At 48.9% G+C, this 24,794-nt stretch overlaps 1 protein-coding gene across 1 annotated transcript in view; it reads left to right on the forward strand.

Moving 5' to 3' along the window:
- Positions 1-23,443, forward strand: part of JADE2 (jade family PHD finger 2) — a 68,860-nt gene extending 45,417 nt beyond the window's left edge. The window contains 6 exon segments of the mRNA XM_030283968.4: positions 1,585-1,752; positions 2,230-2,346; positions 7,833-8,294; positions 12,635-12,752; positions 16,541-16,669; positions 18,918-23,443. Of these exon segments, the coding sequence (XP_030139828.4) occupies positions 1,585-1,752; positions 2,230-2,346; positions 7,833-8,294; positions 12,635-12,752; positions 16,541-16,669; positions 18,918-19,774 (1,851 nt within the window). The 3' untranslated portion in view covers positions 19,775-23,443.
- Positions 23,444-24,794: the final 1,351 nt, after the last annotated feature.

Raw genomic sequence — 24,794 nt, forward strand, 5'->3', positions numbered from 1 at the left:
AGCTACTCCAAAATCACTAGAAATAAATTACCATGATCCAAGAGTCTGCTAGAGATGGTCATAATTCCTGCTTTCCCCTGGGTTTTGAGATGAGTCTGCCAGTTCATTCTGCTGGTAGTGCATATTAGGCTGATTCCTGCCTGGCAATAAATCACATGTTTTATTTCTGTGTTACAGAAATGATTTATCTATCAGTTTTGGAGGCACTGTGAAACACACAGTTAAGTCTCTTTGAACCATGTAGACTCGCAGCAATGATATTTCCTCTCTTATTTCCTTGTTATCCCAATAATCTGTTCACAAAGTGGCTTTTTCCACTTGGAAACCACTATCAATTTGTGATTTGGGGCGACCTAAAGTCATGTTGTAGTCTTCTGGGCCAGTAGAGACTGATGACGTACTTTTGCTAAGCTCACACATTTCCATGTGCCCGCTCTGTTCCTGTCCCCACCCGCAGCACTGTTACTTGCAGTGACAATAACCTGAAACAGCAGGAGAAAAAGCTGCTCTTTTTGGAGGTAAACTTCAAGAAGTGGAGCTGATGAATGCCTGGGCTCAATTTGCAGCCACCAGTGCTGGGGGTCCTTGTCAACACTGGCTGCTTGCCTTCTGCAGGGATGTCAGAACAGCCAGATGTAGAATTAATTACATCTCCTTGCTTTAAATAGGGACACAGCCCTGTGTTTGTGCCCAAGGCAGTGTGTTGCCCTCTGAAAACCCTTTAAGTGTGAGTTATCAGGACCTGCCAGTTAAAAACTGTCTAGTTTCAGTAGTAGCTGTTTAATACAGTCATTAATCACGGTGAAAGTGGGAAGTATTTATCATTATGTGATATGGCTTATCATTTGGCTCTTCCCCAAGTACAGAAGAGAAATATTTATGGAACACTTTGGCCTCTCAGTGTCCTGCATTACCCCAGCAGGTCAGGGAGCTCCATGGGCAGCCCGAGTCCTTCAGTTCTCACTCTCTTGGCTGGAGACTTGTCTGTGCCCCCTTTAGATGTGTCATCCTTAAGCTTTATTATCCCTTTTGGTTCCTCCCATCTCATTTACATTCATGACTATTGGCTTCCCCTTTTTGCCTTTCCATATTTATTTTTGCTTCCCCTTTGGGCTGTGCTGGGTCTCTAACCAGTGTGGTCAGCTTTCTCAATCATGGGCTTGTGGCTTTTCAGCCCTCAGTGACCTCAGAAGATTTCTCTGCACAGCATTTCTGACTTTCCCCAGCCACCGTGGGTCAGGAGCAGGCGGGACACGAGCGGGCAGATGTCTGCACCGCAGAGCTGCTGGTGGAGGGGGCTCTGCCCACCCCCAGCCCGGAGCCAGGCGGGTGCTTGGCACAATGCACAGCACATTTTTATACTTAGCTTTTAGTTAAAACCCAGGACACACTGATCCACCGTGAGCATCCATGTGAAAACAGGGAAAGTAGTAAGGAAGAACTTCATCTCCCTGTCTGTGCTGCATGGAGTCTGCTGTTTATGGGGATGCAGCAGCAGTGAGACAGGTGGGAGTGACAGAGGAGGTTTGGGAGGGTGTTCATCCCGGGCTGCTGGATTAACCCTTGTCCCTCATGTCTCCACAGGCGTGCTATGGCATCCTGAAGGTCCCCATCGGGAGCTGGCTGTGCCGCACCTGCGCCCTCGGCGTCCAGCCCAAGTGTCTGCTCTGCCCCAAGAGGGGCGGAGCGCTGAAGCCCACCCGGAGCGGCACGAAATGGGTCCACGTGAGCTGTGCCTTATGGATACCTGAAGTAAGACATTGTCCACCTCCTCCTGACAGTGAGCACAGTCCTGCTGTCAGGTCTTGGCCCAGGGTGTTATTTGCAAATGCAGTTTGGCTCGTCAGGCTGTGCCAGAGCCACAACGCCAGGCAGTTATCGTGCCGTGTGTTTAATTAGCAGCCAAGGAGCACCCTGTTAAGGGAGGGCAGAGAACTGGGCTGCAAGGCCACAGAGGTGGGGGCATACCTTTGAGCAGAGTAAAGCTAATTTCATATGCCCATCTGAGATACACCTCACATGAGGAGGGAAAAACAACATAAATTTTTCCTTCTTTGTCATCCAGATTTGTTTCTGGTTTTGGGGGTTTGGGTTTTTTTCCAAATTACAGCTGACCCTGAAGAATAAGAAATATAATCCATCCTTCATTCAGACTGCCGCAGACACCCCCTTGTAGGAGATTTGGGACCATAGCCGATACTTACAACTTGTCTTCTATCTTGTGGCCAGGTTAGCATTGGATGTCCTGAAAAAATGGAACCCATTACGAAGATCTCACATATCCCAGCAAGCAGATGGGCTTTGTCCTGCAGCCTCTGCAAGGAGTGCACTGGGACATGCATTCAGGTATGTAACTTGGCACTGGAGAAGCTCAGAGCTCCGGGGTTGTACCTGTATTAGCCACTGGAGAGTTTTGAGATGCTGAAGGACACAGTGTGAATGACTCTTTTTTTCTGTTCTGAGTAAACCTAATGACAATCATCAGATGTTGTTTGCAATCATTAAATGCACTGAGTGCTAGAAATCTAGATTAACTTTATTTGCATAACACAGTGGTGTTGCTGTAGTGACACTAATTACTGGGACTGCAAGTGACCTTGATTTAGATGAGAAACCTCCAGGAGAAGGGCTTTGTGAGGCTGCCAGGAAAGTGAGATGCTCATGGGATACATAACACAAGTATTTCACAAACCTCAGGGGGTCAGCCTTTCAGTTCTGGGGATATCAGGGTGCACCAGGGTTGGATAGTCCTCACTGACCTGCTGGCTGGGAAAATAAAGTGCTTACCATGTATTACATTTCCACATTTTCTGTTGTGCCACACCTAAACAAACCACTGCAGATACCTGATTGCCTGCCCTCCTCACAACAGGAGAGGCAGGCATTCTGTTTTCAGATAGAAAGCAGGATTTTTCAGGCTTTTCTATTGCAAAAGTGGGACATAGCTTCCCACAGCATGGTCTCTATTCTTGGGGAGCAGAGCAGAAGCTCCCATCCATAATGCAGCACTCCTAGTGTGAGGGCATTTGGGGAGCACTGCTGAACCCCATGATTCCCTCTCCTTCCACCTGCTTGGCCAGTGTGATGTGTTGGTGGTTTCAGAGGATAGCCATTAAGCTTTGAAAAATTGAGAGAAATTGAGGGATGTGTCCTGACCCCAAGTGATCAACTCAGCAGGAGCTGCACGGTGGAAGTCAATGTTTGCAGCAGTGACCAGGGACCAGGAGCTGCTGGCTGGTGGCAGAAGGACAGCAGGGATAGGAGCTCTGCAGTGCTGAGCTGTGTTTGTGCTGTTGTCTTGGGTTTAATACCTTAAAGGCAGCTATTTAAAAGTAATCCCCATAGTTTGAAATGAAATATCACAATACTTCTTTAAATCTGTCGCATTGACTCATTTTCTGATGGCTCTGGGTGCTTATTCACCCTGCCAGATGGAGATACTGTGTCAGAATGGCAAGTGCTTTCAAAGAACAGAGGGGCAGGGAAGGAAGCAAACAGGCTTGGCAGCATCAAAAAGAATTCAGTGTCTCTCAGGCTTCATCCTCTTAGTGCCATCGTGACATGGGAGCTGTGAGATCCTGGGTACTGAATGGATCTGCATTAAAGGTCACCTGAGACAGAACAGGAGCCCTGCTGCCTCATGTGCTCAGATGGTTTAAGTCTTCGTGAGATTGCCACTGGAGCATTTGCCGAGGCCACCCTGCTGTGTGCCTGCAGGATGGTTTTGCTCCAAGGAAAAGGGGGAGAAGTGACAAAAAAGCAGGCAGTGCCTTTATTTAAGGCGTAAATTAACACCCATAGGTAAATAAATACGCTCTGTACTCATCCATGATACAGAGCTCTGTTTTGAAAGCTTATGTTTATGGAGCATATTTTGTGGAGTATATTTTATGGAGTGTATTTTATGAAGCATATTTTTGCTAGTGCTTGTTTATACAGGTGGGATCTACCCTTGTCAGCATTTTGGGTTTGTGACCCAGCTCTGAAAGGAGAATGTTGTTTTCTGCAAAAGCATTGGGTGTTTGTTCCTGGCAGCAGCAGTCAGGTGCTGCAGGTGGGCAGCTCTGTGGAAAGAAGGAAGTTGCTTCCAGGAGAGAGTTTTCCAAGTGGCCAAGAGGGTTTTGTGAAGGTGAAATCTGGGAGTCAGGCTGGAGGAGTAGAAGACTGTCATCCAAGCAGGGCATCTCAGAAGCAGCACTGCAGCTTGAGAAAACACCCACCACAGCCACATTTGCAGAGACAAACACAAGAAATCTTTATAGGGACCTCTGTGTGTGGAGGTGTTTTTCCCCCATCCAAATTTGACCATCAAAAGGGAAAGAAACTCAGAGAAACCCGAGAAAGTGCTCCCTGCTTCTGTCCATGCCTTTGGCCTTGCTGCTGCACCTAACTCAACCCCTGCTCTCTGGTACAGATCTGTGAACCCAGTGTAAGTTGGTGTGACCATGATCGAGCCTAAAGTACTGGATGCTGTGCAGGGATGCAGCTCTGGAAACACCCTTTGCCTGACTCCTGTTAAGGGGAAGTCATTACTTCATGGTGGTTCTTGTGGTCAGACATCAGGAGATGCCAGAGAGCTCAGAACACAGGAGGAATTTTCTTGTTTGCATTTCTGAGATGGAAAAGAGAGTGCCAGCAGCCAGAATCTGGAGCAGCCTGAGTCCTGACCATGCTTTTTTGGGACTCTCCTCCCTCCTCCTTGCTTGTCAGAGTGACTGGAAGAGCTCACAGAGGCAGCACAAGATGCTAGGGCTCTCTTGATTGTTGGCAAGCTTCTCCAAAGAAGTCATCATCTTCCAGCTTTCTTTTTGTTGTCACTTTTTGGAGAAAAAGCCCTTGGAAATGTCCTCTATCACTCCCCCGTTCATCATCACTTCTCTGCCCACTGCCACCCCTCCCATTAAACAAGCGGTGCCCCTGGTCCTCATCCACTGGGATAACTGGTGGTTCCCAAAGCTGTCTTCTGCCTGTAGTCCTGAAAAGGCATCAGGGATAAGAGCAGAGTGTGTTGCCCATGGTGCCCCAGTCCCGTCCATCCTCTGCCCCGCATCCTCCGAGGAGCCTGTGAGGCTGAAATTGCCATTTTTAGCTGAGAAGCTCTACCAGGCTCCAGACCATCTGTGGTCATGAAAAATCACATGGTAGTTTTTTAAGGATGCAGAAGTGTTGTGTCTGATGGCTTGGCCAGTGTTCAGCACCGGTAATTAATTTTTCCTTCCTGAGCTCCCCTCGCAGGTCTGTTGGAGGAGCCACTTCCTTCCCCCCAGCCCCAAACTGCACTGGAGCACCACTGCAAGCTGCTAAACTTCTGTTTGAATGACCTTGGCAGCTAAAATCATCCCTCTGTTTCTTCCCAGTAAGAATGATTTTTAAGACTAATTAGGAGCCCACTTTAAGTCTCTGGGGCAGTTTTTACCTTCTCTCTCTCTCTCAGAATTTTATTTGGGAATGGATTTGCCTGGATAAGCAAAGTGTGCTGAAGTGCTTGAATGAAAGGTGCTGTAAGACAATGAAGCACAATCGATAACGAAGCGGGGACTGCTCCAGTCTTTTGGTTTGTTCTGTGTGGCAGATCCCTCCCTCCTGCCACAAGTGGCTTCATTCCAGCGCCATTCTGGGATGGATCAATTTGTTTTTATCGTTAATTTATCCAGCATCCCTCAGTGCCTGTGGCCGACCAGGTATCTTTCTTTGTTGCCCTGTCAGCTGAATTGCCTAATTATTTTCTGTTTGCATTTTGGGCACAGTTTCTGACAAGTGCTGCTTGCCATCTGTTGGAGTAGAGAGATCCAGGATGAGTGTCACTGGATTTGCTTTATTCCTAAGGTGGAGGGATGGTCATTGCTGTTAGCAGGACGCTGTCCTGGCAGAAGACATGGGTGTGCTGTTAGTGCTGTTTTTAGCAGTGATGGCAGAAACAGAAGGGAAGGGACAGCACTGTGTGTGCTTTAAAAGCCAGCGTGTGATATACTGACTGCCCTGAGTAAATCTGGAAGCTGCAAGTCAGGCTGGGCTCCCTCTGTCCCTCCTTCATTGCCAAAAATAAATACTTGGGAACGGAGCTGGTGCTTCTGCTGCGTGTGTGGCTGTGACAGGGCTTGTCCCAGGGGAGGGCCAGGGTGGCAGGGCAGGCACCCTCTGCCCCTGCGGTGCTGAGTGCCCTGGGCTGGCACAGGGAGCATCAGCAGGGCTCTCACAGTGCCAGGCTCCAAGCGAGTGCCAGCAGCATAGCAGAAGGAGTCGAGTTTTGCAAGTTACCAGATATTTTCGTGAACAATTCCAGACTGAAATTAGGACCAAATGGCCATTTTTAAACAGGATGAAGGTGGTGTCGGAGTTCATAATCCACTTTCTTGTGGTGCCTGCAGGACTTAGTGCTCAGCATTGCTGCCCAGAGCCATGCTGGTACAGCCAGAGCTGCATCCAGCTCTTCTCACTGCACTCTGAGGCTTTGGAGCAGGGCCTGGAGAGCTCTGGAAGTGAAGGATTTGGACAATGCTTGCCTATGCTTTTCCTGGTCCTGGCAGCTTCATGAGCACTAGCAGACTCATAAAAAAAGTCAAAGGAAAATATCTAAAAGCAGCAACGTCAAAAGTTTGCCCCAGGGTGCCTGAGCAGGATTCAGGGCTGATGGATGGGATGATGATAAAAAAAGCTGTAAAACTTCTGTTCCTCAACTACTACCAGAATATATTTTTCTTTTTGAGAATTAAGGTGCAGCAGAGCCCCAGTAAAACTAAATGGTTTGTCATCAACGTTCAGGAAATTTCACACGCTTCCACCTGGTCCTTCAGGCCACAAGTGCATCTTCATCCCCCACAAGAACAATTCTTGTATTAATGCCAAAGTAGTGCCTACAGTAATAGCCCACTTAAAAGGTCTCATTATTGCAGTGTAACTGGTCATTAGCAGCTGGAATAGACTGATTTCTTATGGATTATGGTTGAAATAATTACCTGACACTCTGAGCCATTAAAAACAGTTAATGAGTGGAGGGGGAGAAGGTGCTGACATGGATACGGGCACAGCTGGCTGTTGGGAGTTCCTCTGTAGGACACCAGGCTGACATTTGTTGCCTGTGGGATCCAAAGTAATTTAAGCCTGAGGTAAGTTCAGAAGATAATTTTAAAAATTGTTCTGATGCATGTTTGACAACATTGTAGCCAATGTACAAGTTCTAAAGCATTCATTTTGTGATTTTTTGTCCAGTTGCATTTTTCTTTCATTTTTAAATGGAGCAAGTTGGAGGCAGTGTAATTTCCTGAAGAGGAAGGCATTTAGGAGCATTGTCTGCTTCTTAGATCCCATGTTCACTCCTAAACCTTGCCATGTTCTGTATGCTTCCAGTAAAAATGGCATATTGGCTTTAGATGTGGTAACAGAAGGAGAGTAGCTTGAGGTGAAATACAGGTGAGCATTTCTCCATCAGGAGAAGCCCACTGACACTCTTGAGCATCCCATTGGCACGTGCTGTTCTTTGGCTTTGGACGTGTCTTGTTGGAAGAACCACTGGAAGCTTCTGGTGCTGGTAGGTGAGAGTTGAGCAGGACCCATTACAGAGGTGGATTAAAGAAGGTTATGTGGGAAAATGCTACCTGGTGAACTGTGGGGTTCTTCTGCTTGTGTTTGTGGTGTTGGGCCCTTGGGTCTGCGCGGCTGGGGCAGTGTAGGCGTTCCTCCATCAGGAATTGCTGTTGTGGAGCATCCGTCACTTCCTGGCAGGGGTCACCCTGATGGCTCCCTGTGTTTGTGGCGTGCCCACGTTGCCTGTTGTGTTGGTGAGTGTCCCCTCAGTGATGGTGCCCGGCCCTGAGCCTGTCCTTCTCCCGCAGTGCTCCATGCCCGCCTGTGTCACCGCATTCCACGTCACCTGCGCCTTCGACCACAACCTCGACATGCGGACCATCCTTGCAGACAACGATGAAGTCAAGTTCAAGTCCTTCTGCCTTGAGCACAGCACCGGGGCCACCAAGTTGCCCGAGGAGGCACGGACAGAGCCTGACCAAGCCCAGCTGGACTTGGAGAAGGTCACGCTGCGGAAGCAGAAGCTCCAGCAGCTGGAGGAGGACTTCTATGAGCTCGTGAAGCCTTCAGAGGTGGCAGAGAACCTCGACTTAAGTGAATCACTGGTGGACTTTGTCTACCAGTACTGGAAGCTGAAGAGGAAAGCAAACTCCAACAAACCGCTGCTGACACCAAAAACGGACGAAGTGGACAACCTGGCTCAGCAAGAGCAGGATGTTCTCTACCGACGCCTAAAGCTCTTCATGCACCTCAGGCAAGACCTGGAGAGGGTGAGTACAGCTTCTCCTTCAGTGGTGCACCCATGTGCTCCATCAGGGCTGCTGGAACCCACAGGCAGCACAAGCCCTGTTCTCCCTGACTCAGTTTGACTCCCCTTACAGTTTTGTTCTTTCATTTTCATTCAGAAACGTAGCAGTGCTCAGTGTGTGTGCATCATCACTGCCAAAACACTGACATTGATAGAACAAGTTAATGTTGGGCTCATATGGGGGTTCAAAAGAGCAAATGTCTGCAGGGAGAGGTGCCTTAGCAGGGCTGGGTGGATGGGAGGCAGATGATGCTTCAGGTTATGTCCACTACACTGAAATAGTTTCACAAAATTATCCTGTGTTACCCCTGAGATGCTTTGCAGCAGCAAGGCTTGGAAACACATCATTATTTACTTAAATTAAACATCAAAGATGAGTGAAAGGCAGAGTGAGAGCAGGGCCAGTGGGACTGGGCATCCCCTGCCCTGCTGCAGCCAAAAGTGGGTCAGCTCCTCAGGGAGCTGCTGGCGGAGGCAGAGCCGGGCCAGAGGATGCAGACAGAGGATGCAGGCACCTGCAGCTCCCAGTGGTGCAGGGCATCCATGAGCAGAGGATGCAGCCTCCACAGCAGCTTTTTGGGTGAGAGGGAGCATTGGTGGAGCAGCAGTGCCCAGGTGGTGCCAGAGCTCCCTGGGCTAGGCTGCTGCCACACCATGCAGCTGCCTGTGGATTTGGCTGTCCTGGCTGCACAGAGGGCAGGAACAGGGATGGGGCAGAGGCTGGAGAGGAGCAGCAACTGTGGAGGTGAGAGGCAGGAAGAGGAAGAAGCACACAAGAACCTGGGGTGAGATGGCAGAAGGGGTAGTGCAGCAGTAGTGCTGCTGCTGGGGAGGTACATGGGCACACAGCAGCAGTGGCAGAGGGACAGGGACAGGTGGGCAGGGGTGCTGAGCTTGGCACACACAGCCTGAGCTCCTTCTCCTCCTTTGCTAACACCCAAGCCCTGCCTGGTCCCCTCTCTCCTGTTCCTGCCAGGAGGGTGAATCCATTGCCCTTGCCCAGGTCCCTGTTACACCACCCACCCACGGCTCAGGGAGTCTCCAGGGACAAGGAAGAAGGAAAGCAGGCAAATAGCATTGTTCTGACCTGGTGCATATGATGCTGTGGTTTCCTGAGCAGGGGCTGAGGGTGCTGTAGGTGACATGCTGTTCCCTGGGAGGTGAAGGTAGGGGGGAAGCTGCCCCTGCATGTCCCTGAACCTTCTCTTCAAGCTGCTGTGGGTCTGTAGCCGACCTGAAGCTATGGGGAGAAGGGCAGTGTGGGTGGGCACTGTGTTCATGTCCAGGTGGGGATTCAGCTTTGGACCAGCCTGCCCTGGTCCCCTGCTGCACCCAGCACCTGTGTGGGTCCTGGAGCCTGAGACCCTTCTTCTGTGTAGAAATAGTTGGATTTGAACCTGGATTTTCTGTCCTTCTGTGGGCTTTCATCCCTGTGGTCATCATTGCCATCCCTCAGCCAGTCTGTCCCCCCTTTGTTCCTGCCTTTACTTGCCACATTTCCATCTCTGTGTTGTGCTGGGCTGGTGCCACCATTAGTGGGTCTCCAGCAACAGGCTGCATCTGCCTGATCTGAGGGTGACAAGTTCAACTCACTTTTTCCCCTCATCTGCTCTATCCTGTAAATTTTAACCAGGCTGCTTTGCCTCCTGCTGCTTGCTTTTGTTCCATCTTGGCTTTTCCAGCTGCACGGAACCACTGTGCATCCCTGGGTACCATGCTTTGCTCACGGCAGCTTCTCTTTGATTTCTTTGTGTCAAAACTACATGTTTTACCAGATTTCTCATTTTCCAGAATTGCCTCCAGGCTTTGTGGGGTGTGCCCATCAGCATTCAGCCTCTGCTTAGCAACTCCCTGCCAGGTTTCACTGCCTGCCCTGGAAGAGCTGTTTGTTTGTTCTGCTTCCAAGAGTGGAACAATAAACACCAGCCAGATCAAAGTCCAGTGCTCAGATGAGTGATAGGGGTTTAAATCCAATTGTGAGCAGAGCATCCCAGGTATCTGATCCTGCACCTGGCAGGTCATGGCCACCCTGTTTCACTTGCAAATAGTGAGGAATCACATCAAATTGGGATCACAGATGAGCAGCCTCAAAGGCTCTGAAGGCTTTCAGAGGGTGTCCACAGGAGGTCATGTTGGATTTTAGCAATTTCAGCAATTAATCTGGCAGAAGTGATTTTGAGGCTGATAATGGTATAGGGGTCCAGGCGTTGGGGAGGCAGAAGCAGAGAGCAGATGACATGGGGACAGCCAGAATGATGGTGGTTCTCTCTGTAATTTCCTAATCCTTGACGTTTCTGTACTTCACAGTGTCAGCAATTTAAAGCTATTACCTGGGAATCCTAATACAGTCCCTCCATTTTATTTTTGGCTCTTTTTAACCCTCTTTGCCTTTTTAAAAAAGCTTTTTTTCCAGGGACTGTGTGTTTAAATTAGCTTTAACAAAAAGCTGTGGTTTCCAGGCTTTCACACCAGCATCTAAACTTGGCTTGGGGAAGCAGCTCTGGGTGGTGTTGAGCTGTGTAAGTGTGGGTAAATACCAGCAGTCTCTAAGCAAAGCTAAAGTAATGTTTTCTTTTAGGAATATCAAATTATGGAGAAGAGATATGGCCAAACTCTTGAAGAGTCAGGTTGCCAGAAGCAGTTGTTTTCTTCATAAAGAAATAGTTTGATGTTTTCTCCAATCCAGAAAGAAAAAAAGAGAACATAGTAAAATACACCATATAACTCCCTGCACTGTATTTACAGCTAGGGGATTCAACAACAACAGAAGAGCAGTTTTTTCTCCTTTTTTTTAAACATTCCCAAATTGTCTTTAAGTGAGGCAGTACTAGGGACTGACTGCAGTTGTCCTGCTGCCCTCACAGCCTTTGGTGGCAGATATAAGGTAAGCATGGGATGATGTCCTGGCTTGCTGTGGTGTTGTGAGAGGCTCAGAGGCTCCTGGCCACGTTGGGACAGTCCCCCAAGCCTGAAAATATTCTCTGCAGAGAAGGGTGTGAACATGAGGAGGGGGAGAAATCAAAGACATCAGGGTAACCTGTGAGTGTGGACGTACCCATGTGCATGTTCCCCTATTGAGGCCTCCTTCTCCTTACCTTGTTACAGTCAGCTTTGCTCTTTCAGAGCATCAAAAAGCTGAGTAAATGCTGTCAAATCCTGTTAGCTGCCATTAGCATTTTATGCTCTGCAGCTGAAAGCCTCTGCTTGCTCCAAAAGCCTTGATGTCCATTGTGGCAGCAGTGCCAGAGCCTGGCTCTCCAGCCACCCTTACGTGGGGCTGGCAAAAGCATGGCACTGAACCTCATCAAGTGCCAGGAGTTATCAGCAGTAGCTCTGTCATCTTGTGCTACTGGGGGTGTTTATCAGCAGCAGGTTTAGCTGCTGCTGCTGCTCACATGAGCAGTTATATTTTGTGCTTTGCTGTTTGTGTTCAGAGCTTCAGATAATCATAGAATGGGTTGGGTTAGAAGGGACTTTGAAAGATCATTGTCTTCCAGCCTCACTGCCATGGTTAATGGAAGTTCTTGAACTGGGACAGAATGCACCAGTGATTTGCAGGTAGCTGTGGAGCAAGTGTGCATAACTATATGAGGGGCCAGATTTGAGGTAGGGAGCTGCTCCAGCTGCTGACTTGGGTCGGAATCACCAGGGTATTTTCCTGTATTTTCTATGCTTTTTCCTGGTATCTGCTTTAGGGCAGTTCTGTGGGGCTCTGACATCCCCATCCCAGCTCAGTCCCTTCCCTGCACTGGCTGTGGGAAGAGGGTTTATCCCTCCGTGCAAAAGGTGCAATTTGTGTATGAGAGCTGGTGCATTGACTCAGAGCACCAAGCTGCTTCATTGAATTTGGCATTTTTTCGTGCAGGTGGCCATGCCAGGTGTGAACAGGACATGTGCATGGTGCAGCTGCTGGGCCAAGGGCTCAGCACAATGCTCAGATGGTTGGTGCAGGCCCTTTGCATGATTGTGTTATAATGCTCCTTCTACAGCATCTTCCTTTCCCAGCCTTCCTGCCCTCCGTGGGGCCCTGGCTGTTGGAGCCAGGACAGAGGTGTTTGTGCTGGGAATTACTCACTGCGTGGTTTTTCCCATGGGTGCCACCCAGTCTGGATCAGAAGCCCTCACTGCTAGCCCTGGCTCACCAAAGGGCCATTGTAGGAATGCAGCACAGATGATGTTGAGGTGAACAGGATGCAACCCCAGGGACTGCGGATTTCCCTCGGCAGCAGGAGCAGCAGCACAGCTTGAGGGGACCTGCTTTGACCCTGCCTAAACCAGACACTGTTTCTTGTGTTCCTGTAGGTTAGAAATCTCTGTTACATGGTGACAAGACGGGAGAAAATGAAACACACCATTTGTAAACTACAGGAGCAGATCTTCCATCTCCAGATGAAGCTTATTGAGAAAGATCTTTACCCAGGTCAGTACCACAAAACTCATTCTCACAGATGCTTCCTACTGAAGCCAGTTGTGAGCCCCAGCTCCTCTCACCAGGGAAGCCAGAGCTGCCCCCTCCCCGATACGTTATTTTGGCATTGTTCATATACTGACTTAGAAACACTCAATAAAACCAGACTCTGGGTGACTGGAGTGCTGGAGCTTTTTGTTTTCACAGATCCCTCTTGATCCTCCCCTTCCCAGAAATCAGTCAGAAGGACCAAGCATTTGCTTAGGTGGGGATGCTAAGACAGTATTTGGTGACTTTTGTGAGCTGGACTGCTTGGGAGGAGATGGCACATCCTGGGCACGGGGCTGCTCTGCAGCTGGCTCCCTGGCACAGGGTGGAAGCCCTGCTTCAGGCTCTTTGCAGATGCCTTTGAGCATTCTGTCAAGAATCAAGGGTTAAGCTGCTGGTGGGGAGTCTGTTGCTGCAGGAGACCAGCTCCTTTAGCTCTGGTCAGCTGCAGCTCCCTGCTTCACATACCCCTTAGTGGAAATCATGCTGCTGACTGCAAAGCCTCTGCCAACTGTTATTAAGGAGCTGAAATAAAGCTGGTTTCCTTTTGTCCTACTTTTTTTTTTCCTTTTGCACAAGCAGTGCTGGAGCCCATGGCTCCTGCTCCCTCCTCCTTCTCCTCCTTTGCCTTGTGGCAGGGCAGGCCAGACCCCGTGGCTGCAGAACAGTTTTTCCAGCAGCAGCATCTGGTGCTTTGGCAGCTGCTTCCGACGGTTGTTGTGTTTGTGGCTTTGGAGTTGTGTTTGAAGCCATCACATGGTTGGGGTTTCTTCAGGAACTGTCTGGGCTGAGCTTTCCTTGACAAAAGTCTCCTTTGACTGAAGTTTTGGAGGCTGAGGAATGTGTATGCTGAGATGTCTGTGACTCAGGCCCATGCAAATTCCTCTTGATAGCCAAGGCCAGGCAGAGATGGGGCACAGGAGGGCTGGGGCCCCAGGCTGTGCTTGGGGTGATGTGGGTCCCGTAAATCCCAGTCCCTGTCATACTCTGTGTTGCTCTGAGTGTCCTTACTGGACCAGAGGTACAGCTCAGCAGCCTGAGCACACACAAATGGTGTTCCCACTGACTGGGGACCCCACAATGCACATCCATTCCCTGGCACCCAGGGTATTATGTGCACATTATCCCTGTGGGTGTTGGAGGCATCACAGGGGACTTCAGGATGCTGGACAAACCCAGCGCAGCATTCTCAGCTCTCAGAAGGAGATAGGCTCAGGGTAGTTCACCAGGACGGGTTTTTAAGCTCTCCTCTCTTGCAGACAAGATGTTAGATAGCTGGAAATGCCCTTGGGGACCTGTGTTCCCCAAAATGCCTTGGGGGTACATGTCCAACCCTCTCTCTGATGCAGCAGTGGGATGGGAGCCAGTGATTCCTCCCAGGGTGAGCTGGGAGCCTCCCCAGTGGGTGCAGATGCCAGCCAATGATGGGGAGCTGATGTTGAAGCTCTGCTGATGGTGTTTTGGGGTTGTCTGCCCTGCTTGGTGTCGCTGCTGTGCTATTGCCCTTCCCAAAAATGTCATGGGTGTACGTGAGAAAAACACGGCTGCTGTGCCCATGATATTTGTTCTGCCTAAAGGTGAGTGATCAGAGACAAACCCACAGTGGGAGGGTGGCTGGGGTGGGGATTGGTGTGCAGGGATCAGTTCAGACCTTGTGGTGCAGGTGCTCTTCTCTCCTGCCCTGCCTGGCTGGCATTTGCACTTCTCCACTCTGAACCGACCGAGCTGAGCTGCTTGTCTCCCCCAGGATGGACTTACTGGTTGAGCCTGAGCAGGGTCTGACTATTTCCTCTGAGTCCCTGCTGCCAGGGAAACAGCCCAGCTCCAGGAATTTGGTCCTGGGATCTCCAGGTGCTTTGGGCATCTGAGTCCTTCCCATGCCAGGGGGACATTACGGCCCTGAGTGCCTTTCAGCATCAGTCTGTCCTGAGCTCAGGAGGAGATCCCTTGCCAAGACCACACCAGGAGCTGCAGATACGCAGCATCAGTGGAACCAAAGCTTTGGATAACTCACTGCTGCCTTTTCCAGCATTACAGAGCACTTACTGTTTTGGAAAGGGGGGAATGGTTCCATTAGCATCCTCCCCCACAGCTCCTGACCAGGCTGCTCTCCACACCTGGGGTTCCTAGGAAAGGAAGAAGTCTCCATTATTTCACCAGGATGAGGGCAGTTTTTAGCTGCTGTTACGGTAGCCATCGACTGAGATCTGTTGGGGTTGTTCCAAAGATGGTTTTGGCACAAAGGTTTTTTTGAACTGGCTCCCACACAAAACGCAGAACAGGAGGGGTTTATTTTTTCCCGCTGTCAAATGATCATTTAAGCAGGAGATTCTTAATAAAATCAGTGAGAACTTCCCATGTAAAATGAACCGTCCTCTCTTCCCTGTATTTTTCTTGCACTGAGTGGAAAGTAAACACTGTCTGGCTTTGAAACATGGCTACTATTTTGACAGGTTTCTCTTCAAAAGTGCTGCTCGGGTTTCTCTTTAGCCCCGTTGTGCTGTCTAAACAAAGTTAGATTTTGATTTTGTAAGCGAAGTGAAAAATGTGTCTGCCTTCCTCCCATTACTTGGCAGGAACGTAGCAAATACCAATTTTGCTTTTGCATTTCTTTCTTCCTGTAAGTCCTTTGGTCAGGAGGGGTTCCTGGCTGGTAACTCCAGGACTGTAAATCCTCTGTTAATTCAGACTTAGGCAGGTGCAATGCAAATTCTCTCCCCTGCTCACCCAGTACATTTCCACTGCTGCTGCAGGGGGAGAGCTGAGGTTATTCCCTCTGACCCATCCACTCCATGGCTTCTCTGCTGAGGATTTGCTGCTGGCTGACACAATAAACTGAGTTCTTCCTTAAGATCATTGTTTAGCCTATGGGCCAGACTCTGAAAAACTGCCTGTCTTGCCTCCATTTCCATGAGCCACACACATTTTGGTTTAAGGGCAATATCCTTCCCTCTCTGAAAATTAATAGAAGTTTTAGCATGGACTTCTGGGGAAGAATAACCTAACAGAGTAAGTAAAAACTGCTGAAAGTATTTTACTTGGCAATACAACTTGTACTTTTACAGGGTATTTGTCCTGTTTACCCAAGAGGAATAAATCCAGTAGAAGTTCAAAGCCATTTAGGAAATGCTAATTTTTAGCTGAATGTCTTTATAGCTAAGAGATAGATCCCTACCTTTCCATTGGCACTCTGGTCATCTTTCCTACCTCATGTACCTGTATCACTTCGGGGTTTTTTTCACTCCTGCACAGTTTTGTCAAAAGGTCAAAGCAAGTTTGGCTTTAAAACTGCTGGTACATTGCTCTGCCAGTCTGCTGTGCAGCTGAATCCCTTCTGGAGATGCTCCTGTTGGTGATGGGTGACACAGCACCAGGTTTATGGGTCACTGTGGCTCCTGCAAGGTGTCTGAGCAGGATCTGGGGTTACTCCCTCACCCCAAAGTCCAGGTCTGTGGCTGTAGAATCTCCAGCAAGCCGCCTGCCTTCAGTGGGACTGCTCCTGTGGCCACTCTTCTCCAAGGCTAAAATCTCCTTTTTTTTATAACCTACCGGATTAAGATTTTCTTAACATGCAGAGACCTTAGCCTGCAGCTGGCCAAAGAGTGGCCCTTGTTCTCCCTTTGGCTTGGAGTTGTTTGCAGGTCTGCTCCAGGTCTCCACTGCAGGGGTGTGCCCCAGGGGAACTTGCTCACTGCAGCATCCCTGATGCCTCGTCTCACACGGCGTTTTCCTTTTTTCCTAAAAAATGCCAGAACAAACTGGGAAGAAGACAAAGGGTAAGAAAAGTGACCCAAGAAGAAAAGGAAGAGATGGTAGAAAAAGTAGTCCTGAGAAGACAGAGAAAAGGAAATCGGTCAACGAAACTGTTTTGGGACAACTGGGTAAGTCTGATTTTATGGCGCAGAGTTGACCCGCGGTGCTGGAGGCTCCCTGTTTTGGGGAGCAGGGTTAAGAGTCCCAGCCCCTGATCCCTCCTGCACGTAACACGCTGGAGTTACACTTTCCATCTCTCCTTTGTGGGAATCAGCCTGAATTATCCAGGTCCTACCAGAGAGACTGGGTCAGAAACATGCTCACTGGCAGGGCAGGGGATTTAAAATTCCCCTCTGTAGCTCCAGGATTGGGAGAATGTGTTACAAAACCCGTGGTATGCTGCTGGAGCGGGATTTCACTTTCAGGTGATAAAATCAGACTTACCCAGCCCATGATAGGGCTGCTCCCCTGTGCCTCCTGTGCTGTGCAGTGATGGTGAGTACAGTACGTGGGCTGTGAGGTTTCATGTACCATCCAAGGCATATATGACATGCTGGCTGTGCCAGTGCTGCAGGAACGTCCATGAGTCAGGCACAAAGCACATCCAACTCTTGAATTTGCTCAGGGGGTGAGGAGCCTGGCCCTGCAGATGCTTCAGCCACATCCAGCAGGTCCCCATCACCTACAGCAGCAGGCAGGGCTGGGGGAAGAAAAAGAAACAGAAGAAAAAGGTTGTTTTGGGCAAGGTCCTTGACAACTGCATATGGTTTTTACATGGAATTGGGTTGTTGCTTGACTTCCTCTGGTGCTGCCACCTCCACCAGCAGAGGCAGAAGATGATGAGTTCCATGTGTGCCTAGCTGCCAGGGCACAGGGGAGTACTGGTCCTATGAGGCTCTCAGGCAGTCTAGAGATGCTGTAAAACCCTCCAGTGGGTACAGAGCATTTCTGTGGGAGGTTTGGTGGTCTGGACCACCCTGCCTTGCTCTGCTTTGCACATTGCTGACCTGACTATGCTGCTTTCTGGTCACCTCAGAGCTGGTGACCTTTGGAAATGGGGCTTTTGCAGTCATTCTGTCTCTTCTCTGTTCTTGGCTAAAGAAGTTTTGGATTTACTGGGGCAAATGCCAGCAAACAGTGGAGGCTGGAGAATCTCAGAGGAAAGCTGCATGGCTACGAGATTGGGAAACCAGGCAACTTGACCCAAAGCTTCACCAAGGTCTTGTTACCTTCTGCATTTTGTGAAGGGTTTGGAGCATCCCTTGGGGCTGCTGTCGTCAGAGCAGGGCTGGGGAAGGTGAGCTGGGCAGTGCCCTTGCCCACAGAACTTGGGCTTTTTGGTATTTAGGTACCACACAGTGCCCAAAGTTCATCCTTGCTCCTGTGTCACCATCTCTGCCTTGGGCTGGTGTCAGGGTGGGATGCTGCCTTCTCCAAAAAGGCTGTGGTGAGTTGCAGGAGGTGCAGGGTCACAGCCCGTGTTGCTGCTCACAGGTGAGAGTGATGTAAAGCTAACACTGCTACCAGCAAACATAATGGGCATGAGTCACCCTGCCTGGGCCACTGCTCTTTCCCTCTCTGTTGCTAGACTGACTGTTTCAAAGGAAAGCTCCTCCTGAAATCCACAATTAAACCTCATTTTTCCTCCATCCATAAAACCAACTCAAATGTTGAACCCGTGGGTTTCTGTTTCAGAGATTGAAACTGCCTGTGCCTGTGTAGGTGTGCACCTTCCCATTGCTAATTGGACCCAATTAGCCCAGCCCACAGTGCTCACTCTTGCTCCCAGTGATCCTTATAAAGAAGTTTTTCAGCTTTTCCCATTCCAGCCTTCATCTATGCTCCTCTTCTTGAGTTTCCATGCCTTCTGAGATGTTCTCAGACCTGCAGAAGTAGCAGTGGAGTGGTCCCATCACCACAATGGCTGCCTGGCTCTGGTGGTGAGCTTGCAGCAGTTGCTTCCTGGAGAACCTGTCATCCCCTGTCTGGGCACAAGTCTTGCTCTGTCACCATATTTTTTAACTTATACTTGAATTATTTGTGTTCTGCCTTTGCATGAGAATGTTTCCACCTTAGCTGGGATGTGTCACTGCTTGTCATCTTCACTGAAGAAAGAAGCTTGGTTTGGGTTCAGGGAGGTTTATGGAGAGTTGATGTGAAGGACTGCTCAGGTTGCTGTGCTGTGACCTCAGTGAACCCCAGGTTCAGCACTAGTGCTGGGGTAAACCCTGCTCTGTGTCCAGTGTGGTGCGTTACAGTTGACCTTTCAAGTGTTTCTCCAGTGCCAGGGAGTTCTGGTGGAGTGGGTGATGGTCATAGAGGGCAGCATAGCTGTTCTTGGCTTCTGAGGCAGCCTTCCACTCTTGTTTTTCGCAGGGTTGTCAACGTCCTTCCCCATCGATGGGACCTTCTTCAACAGCTGGTTGGCACAGTCAGTGCAGATCACTGCGGAGAACATGGCCATGAGCGAGTGGTCACTCAACAACGCCCACCATGAGGACAGCACCCCTGGCCTCTCCGAGGAGCTCCTCCAGGATGAGGAGACCTTGCTGAGCTTCATGATGGACCATTCCCTCAGGTCCCCATTCAGGCAGAGTGAGACCACAAAGAAGGTGAAAAGCAGAACGAGAACGAACACTAAGAAAAAGCTGCCGAGGAGCAGCCCCTCTGCAGTGGGTGGGGGCCACCCGGAGGGCTCGGAGCCCTGGACTAACAATGCCAGCAGCTTGTCGGATGACCCCGCCAAGCCCTTCGCGCTGGATTCCAGACCGAGCAAGTCGGAAAAAGGGGCAGCAAAGCTTCCCTCCGACCGCAGAGGAACGGGCGAGGCCAAAAAGGTGGCCAGGAAGGGCTCTCTCCAGAAAGCCAGCGAGCCTCATCCCCCTGCTGGGACACGGGGCTGCGTCAATGAGGAGGAGGAGGAGGAGACGCCGCGCTGCGCTCAGACGGAGCCCAGCCCCGCGGCCAAAGTGCCTGACTCCATAGGTAGCCCCAAAACCATCGTGCGGTTCAAATTACCAAAGGAGAGCCGGGGGACGCGGCGCTCGCAGCCCCCCAAGGCTGACGGCGCTGGCGGAGCTCCCTTGCGGCGCTTCGACGCCGACACGGACGGATACTTCTCCGACGCCGAGATGAGCGACTCGGACGGGGAGTCCCGCGGCAGCCGGGCACAGCGGGGCCAGCTGGACGCGGCCGGCGAGGACATCGTCAGGATGAGCATCCTGGCATCCTAACTCCTCCGACCGCGCCGGCTCCATGAGGCTTCAACCCAGTTCCAACTGCCATGTCCAATTTCTGCCTGGTATCGCGGCGAGGGGGGTTTTTAATATGTGTATATAGTTGGAAATTCGGCACTGTTGTCTTTCTCTTCTCGATACGCCTGAGATACAGCTTCAGCTTCACCGACATCGACGACTATGACAGCAGTGGTCCCTCCCCGGCTCCCTGCCAGACCCCCCTTGCTGGGAACGTGAGCCAGCACCTGCCAGGACCGATGTCGAGGGCGCTGAGAGGGAGGAGGGTGCCGGTACCCGTGCTGTCTGCAGGGATGACAGTTCAATTAATGGGCATTATTTAATGAGGGGCAGATTTCTGCTTAGGACGGTTGCCCTCAGAGCAGGGAGCGAGTAGAGGGTCCAGCAGTGGTCAGCTGTGGGAGGGGAAATTCCCACCTGTGTGTGTGGAGAGAAGGAGGCAAAATAAGCGATTCTAAAATAAATAATGACTAAAGCACAAAAAGCTTGTTGGAGGAAAACGCTTGGGGTGGAAGAGAGCAATGTTACATTTCTATTTTTAGGGAAAAAACCTCTTGGTCATTATTTTTCCCCTCACCTTTCCATCTGGTTGGGATCCGTCCAGGGGCCAGGATGCAAAAGTCCTCCCTGTCCTTGCCCCCACTGAGGTTCTTAGAAACACTGAAGTGATTTACTCAGGTGAATGGATCAGCAAGTGGAAAGTGGAAATGTGGGGCGGGATGGAGGAGGAAAGCATCCTTTAAAACCACCGTGGGGAGTCAGGGTTGGTGTAATTGCTCAGAGGTTGAGCAATTTTTTTGCCCATGTTTCCCTCCAGTGCTGCTGTGGTCTCACCATGCCAGGGCAGCACATTTGATATCCCCCTTGCAAACCAAAACCATGGCCCCAAGGCCAAATGTGCCGTCACTGAGGGGAAATGGCAACCCTTGCCACCACCATTATGTTCTCCTTCTAAATGCTACAATGGAAATGGTGAATTTATTCCCTCTCCATCCTTTGTTTTGGTTTGTTTGGGGTTTTTTTACCTTAAATCCTGGTTACAAGCTGTTGACTCGTTGTGGAGGGGTGATTCACAGAAGCTGACATTATAAATATTACAATAATTTAATGCATAAAATGTCCCCAATAAGCCTTAAATGTTGTTTAAAAGCCCATGTTACCTGTAAGTCAGGCGAATTTCCATGTTTGCACTTAATTGCACCATTACTTCGGTTTTGGCTTCAAAGGTCACAGTTAAGTCATGCTACGTGTTTTATTGGAGTGACCCCAGTGTGAGCTCAGGGAACAAAAAAAAAAAAAGGAATTCACTGAAACTTTTGTTGTTGTTGTTTTTTTAAAAATAAAAAATGTTTTAAAAAAAACTAAAAAAAAAAAAAACAAAACCAACCCAAACCTGGGACACTTCTGCAACCGGTTAAACCCATCACTAAACAAAACAACCTTGCAATTGTCAAACCAGTCAGTCAAAGAATTTTGTGGATGCCAAAGAAATATTTTGACAGTCAAGCAGCACAGCCAGAAACCGGAAACTTGTCATTATGAAAAAAAATTGGAAGTTATTTAGCAACCAAGGACTAAAGACACACTCATACCACACTGCTGCGGCGTTAGGTTCCAAGCTTGCTCCGAGGGATGCTGCTGCTCCGAGACCGCATCCTGCCATTTTGGTTTCCGATGCTTTTTGCTCATTTCACTGTGAGCTTTCTTTTTGAAACTCTGAGACTATTTCGATTGATGTTTTAGAGTAGATCATCATCTTTATCAGCCTTCCAAAGTCCTTATTATTGATAAAATTGCAGCAAAGATCAGCGATGACAGCCCAGCTGATCCCAGACACGGCGATCGGTGAGGGCTTCGGGTGGGATGCCCAGCCCTGCCTAAGCCCAACACTCACCTGGCTGAGACTGACCGTGCCTGGGAAGGAATCTTCCTCAGAATGGAAAAATGTGACACAAGTTATTAGTGTTAAAAAAAAAGGAAAACAAAAAAACAGCAAAATACCAACAAAACAGGAACTACCTTTGTTATAAATTAGCATAATCCATTGAGGTTGGAAATGAAAATCTGCTCATTAATTAAGGCTCAGTATGTTCAGATAATGTTAAATACAGTAAATAGGACTTAGTTTATCTTATCAGGCTTGCTAGCTTTAGCTCCAGTATCCTAGTATACGAGTCATAACAATAATCAATATGCTGCCTTTTAATGAATCTTGCTTCCGTGTGCTTCACTCAATTATGGTTAAAAAAAAAGCAATCCACAAATTTCACTGTACACAGTTCCATTCATCAGCTTCTGCACTACTTGTCTTCTCAGTACAGGAAAGCAAAAATGGGGAAACTTTAAAGAACAACCAACCTGGCACCTTCGGCAGTAGCACAGTTTGAAACACTCCCAAAACATCAGGCATCATGTTTTGCCATCAGGAGATGGGGGAAAAGCTAAGCAAGCTGGTGGGGTGCAAGGAGAAGAATGGGATGGCAGGAGCAGAGAGGAGGAAAAAGGCTCTGGTGAGCTTTGGGGCTGAGCAAGGGCTGGACCATGGCAGGATGGCTGCAGCCACCCCAGAGCATCCCCTGCCTGGAGCATCCTCGGAGCAGGGGAGTCCGGTGTTCTGGAGAGAAAATGCACAAGGAAAATATTTTTGATGTTAATGTAAATGTATTTTGAAATGAATAGAAAGAGAAGAAAAAAAGGTTTATTTTAGTACAGAAGTGTTATCTTTTAAGATGTATAAACTGCAGGAATTGACATTTGCACTGTAAGAGCACCTGTTTCCTTGGAGAAGCAGCCGCTGTTGAGATGAGGATGCAGAAAGCATCATTCCCTGATGGAGCACAGCCCCACACCAGCCCCAGCCCTGATGGTTGAGGGAGTTTCCCCAGGACAGCTCCCATTCCACACTCCCATTTTCCCCACACCCATCTTTTGATATTTTTTTTTCTTTTTTCCTTTTTTTTCTTTTTACTTGCACCTATTTTATGGGGTTAGGATGTCTGCTGTCCCATGGAGCTCGCCCCGAGGTTGGATGCAGAATGGAGCCAGGATGGATGCAGGCTGCAGGAAGATGCTGCTACAGGGCAAGGCATTTAGGTTTGGTTGTTCTTTAAGGAAATCCCCTGCAGTTTGCACCATTCCACATTCAAAACAACTCACTTCACATCAGTTACAGGAAACGATATGAATGTCACAGGAGGAGAAACCCTTCTGTTTTCTTTGTTTCAAAGAACGTGATGTGCCATTTGTTAATACAAAAGAGAAATATTGAAAATATATTGAAAAGAGCAATTTTAAATTATTTTTGGCTTATGTTGCAATATTTATTTTCTTGTATTAGAAATTCCTTTGTAGAGAAAAAATGTATTTTTCATTAATGCAAAAACCTATTTCTCCTTTTTGTACATTTTCCATGTTAGTTAATCCTTAAAGCAATATAATGTTATCAAACTCGTTCTGTGTGAGACTGTATTATGCATGCTATTTGTGTTGCCTTGGAATAGCTCTGTCTGCCATTATTTTCATCCTGTTTAGATACAGTGTATGCTTTAATACACATTGGGACCATGGCCCATTGCTTATGAAAAGAAACCCCTTTGCATTCCTCAATGTGTTGGCTAATGCAGTCAATAAAGCAGTGTTTTCTGTGTACCTCGTGTCGGTCTAGTGAGCATGGTCACACAGAGCAAACTCATCCCAGGGTGCAGCTCTGTGGGGATGCAGGGCTGGTCCAGCCCGGATGATGCAGCCACTCTGCCTGTGAGTAGCACTTTTTTGGACTTTCATTGCATTTCCATTGCCAAATCTTAGCCAGCTCGTGGGAAACACAGCTGGAGACATGTGTAACAGCTGGAAGGGCAAGCCCAAGCAAGGGGATGTTCACAAAGTTCCTCATGGCTGAAAGTTTCTGTAATTCAAGGTAGCCACCTTTCTGGTGGAGATTTAAGTTTTGTTTTGCAGTCTTGGAGCAAAGCCCACAGAGGAAGTCCTGCTGCAAGACAGGATGCTCAGGAACAGCTTCTTGCACCAGGAGCTGGTTTAACAGGCAGGGAAACAAACTGCTAGATCTGCTGCTCATGGGAGCAAAAGCAAGCTGGGAAATCCAAAATACTGCAGTGATGTGTTCCTGTTTGTAAGACACTCCTTGTACCCTGCTGATACCAACCAGCAGCCTGTCTAGTGAGTGGCATGGAAGGAGATGGGAACTAAATGGTCTCTTAAGGTCCTTTCCAGCCCAAACCATTCTGTGGCTGCTGATATGGGCTGTGGTTGGCAGCCTAACCCTCCACCTGTGTGGTGGGAGCCCAGGGCTCATCACACAGCTTGAAACACTTGAATGGGATTCACATTTTGTGCATGCTTGGCTGGTTTGGAGGCCGCAGGCAAGGCTGCTGCATTGCTTCTGCAAATACTCGAGTCATTAAGGAATGGCTCTTCTCTTCCACCTTTTTTGGCCTTTACTGGCACATTTTTCTTCTGTAAAATTGCCCAAGTGCCCAAGTTGCTGAAGGAAAATTAGCTGTTTAGTAGACATACTTCATTCAATTTGTTGGTGAAGTGGCAGGTCATGGTGCAGAGTGAAGACAGTGCAAAGCCATTCATCTGAGATGGGTCTTCTGGGGGGTGGAGCAGCTACCATGGCCTCACTTTTAGCTCTTCAATGAAAAGGGAAAGGACTGGTTTGTTGCAAACTAAGGATTTTGTTACTGGGCTGTGTTCTTGCTCACAGCTCTCCAGGCACCACAGTGATGAACCCAAACTGATGGTCAATCCAATCCACCTGTGGCTGGACTCTGGCAAGAGGGTCATGAGTTGTTAGTTGGTTAGATATGGTAGTTAGAAAAAGTAGCTTTGTAGTTTTAGTATCTCCTTTAAAACAGTATATTAATGTATTTTAGTATAGTTATAGTACATAAATCATTCCACCTTCTGAACTGGAGTCAGACATCATAATTTCTTCCCACTGGGTTCACCTGCATTTACAATACCACACCATCCTACA

Source organism: Taeniopygia guttata, chromosome 13, assembly GCF_048771995.1.
Source record: "Taeniopygia guttata chromosome 13, bTaeGut7.mat, whole genome shotgun sequence".
NCBI lineage: Eukaryota > Metazoa > Chordata > Aves > Passeriformes > Estrildidae > Taeniopygia > Taeniopygia guttata.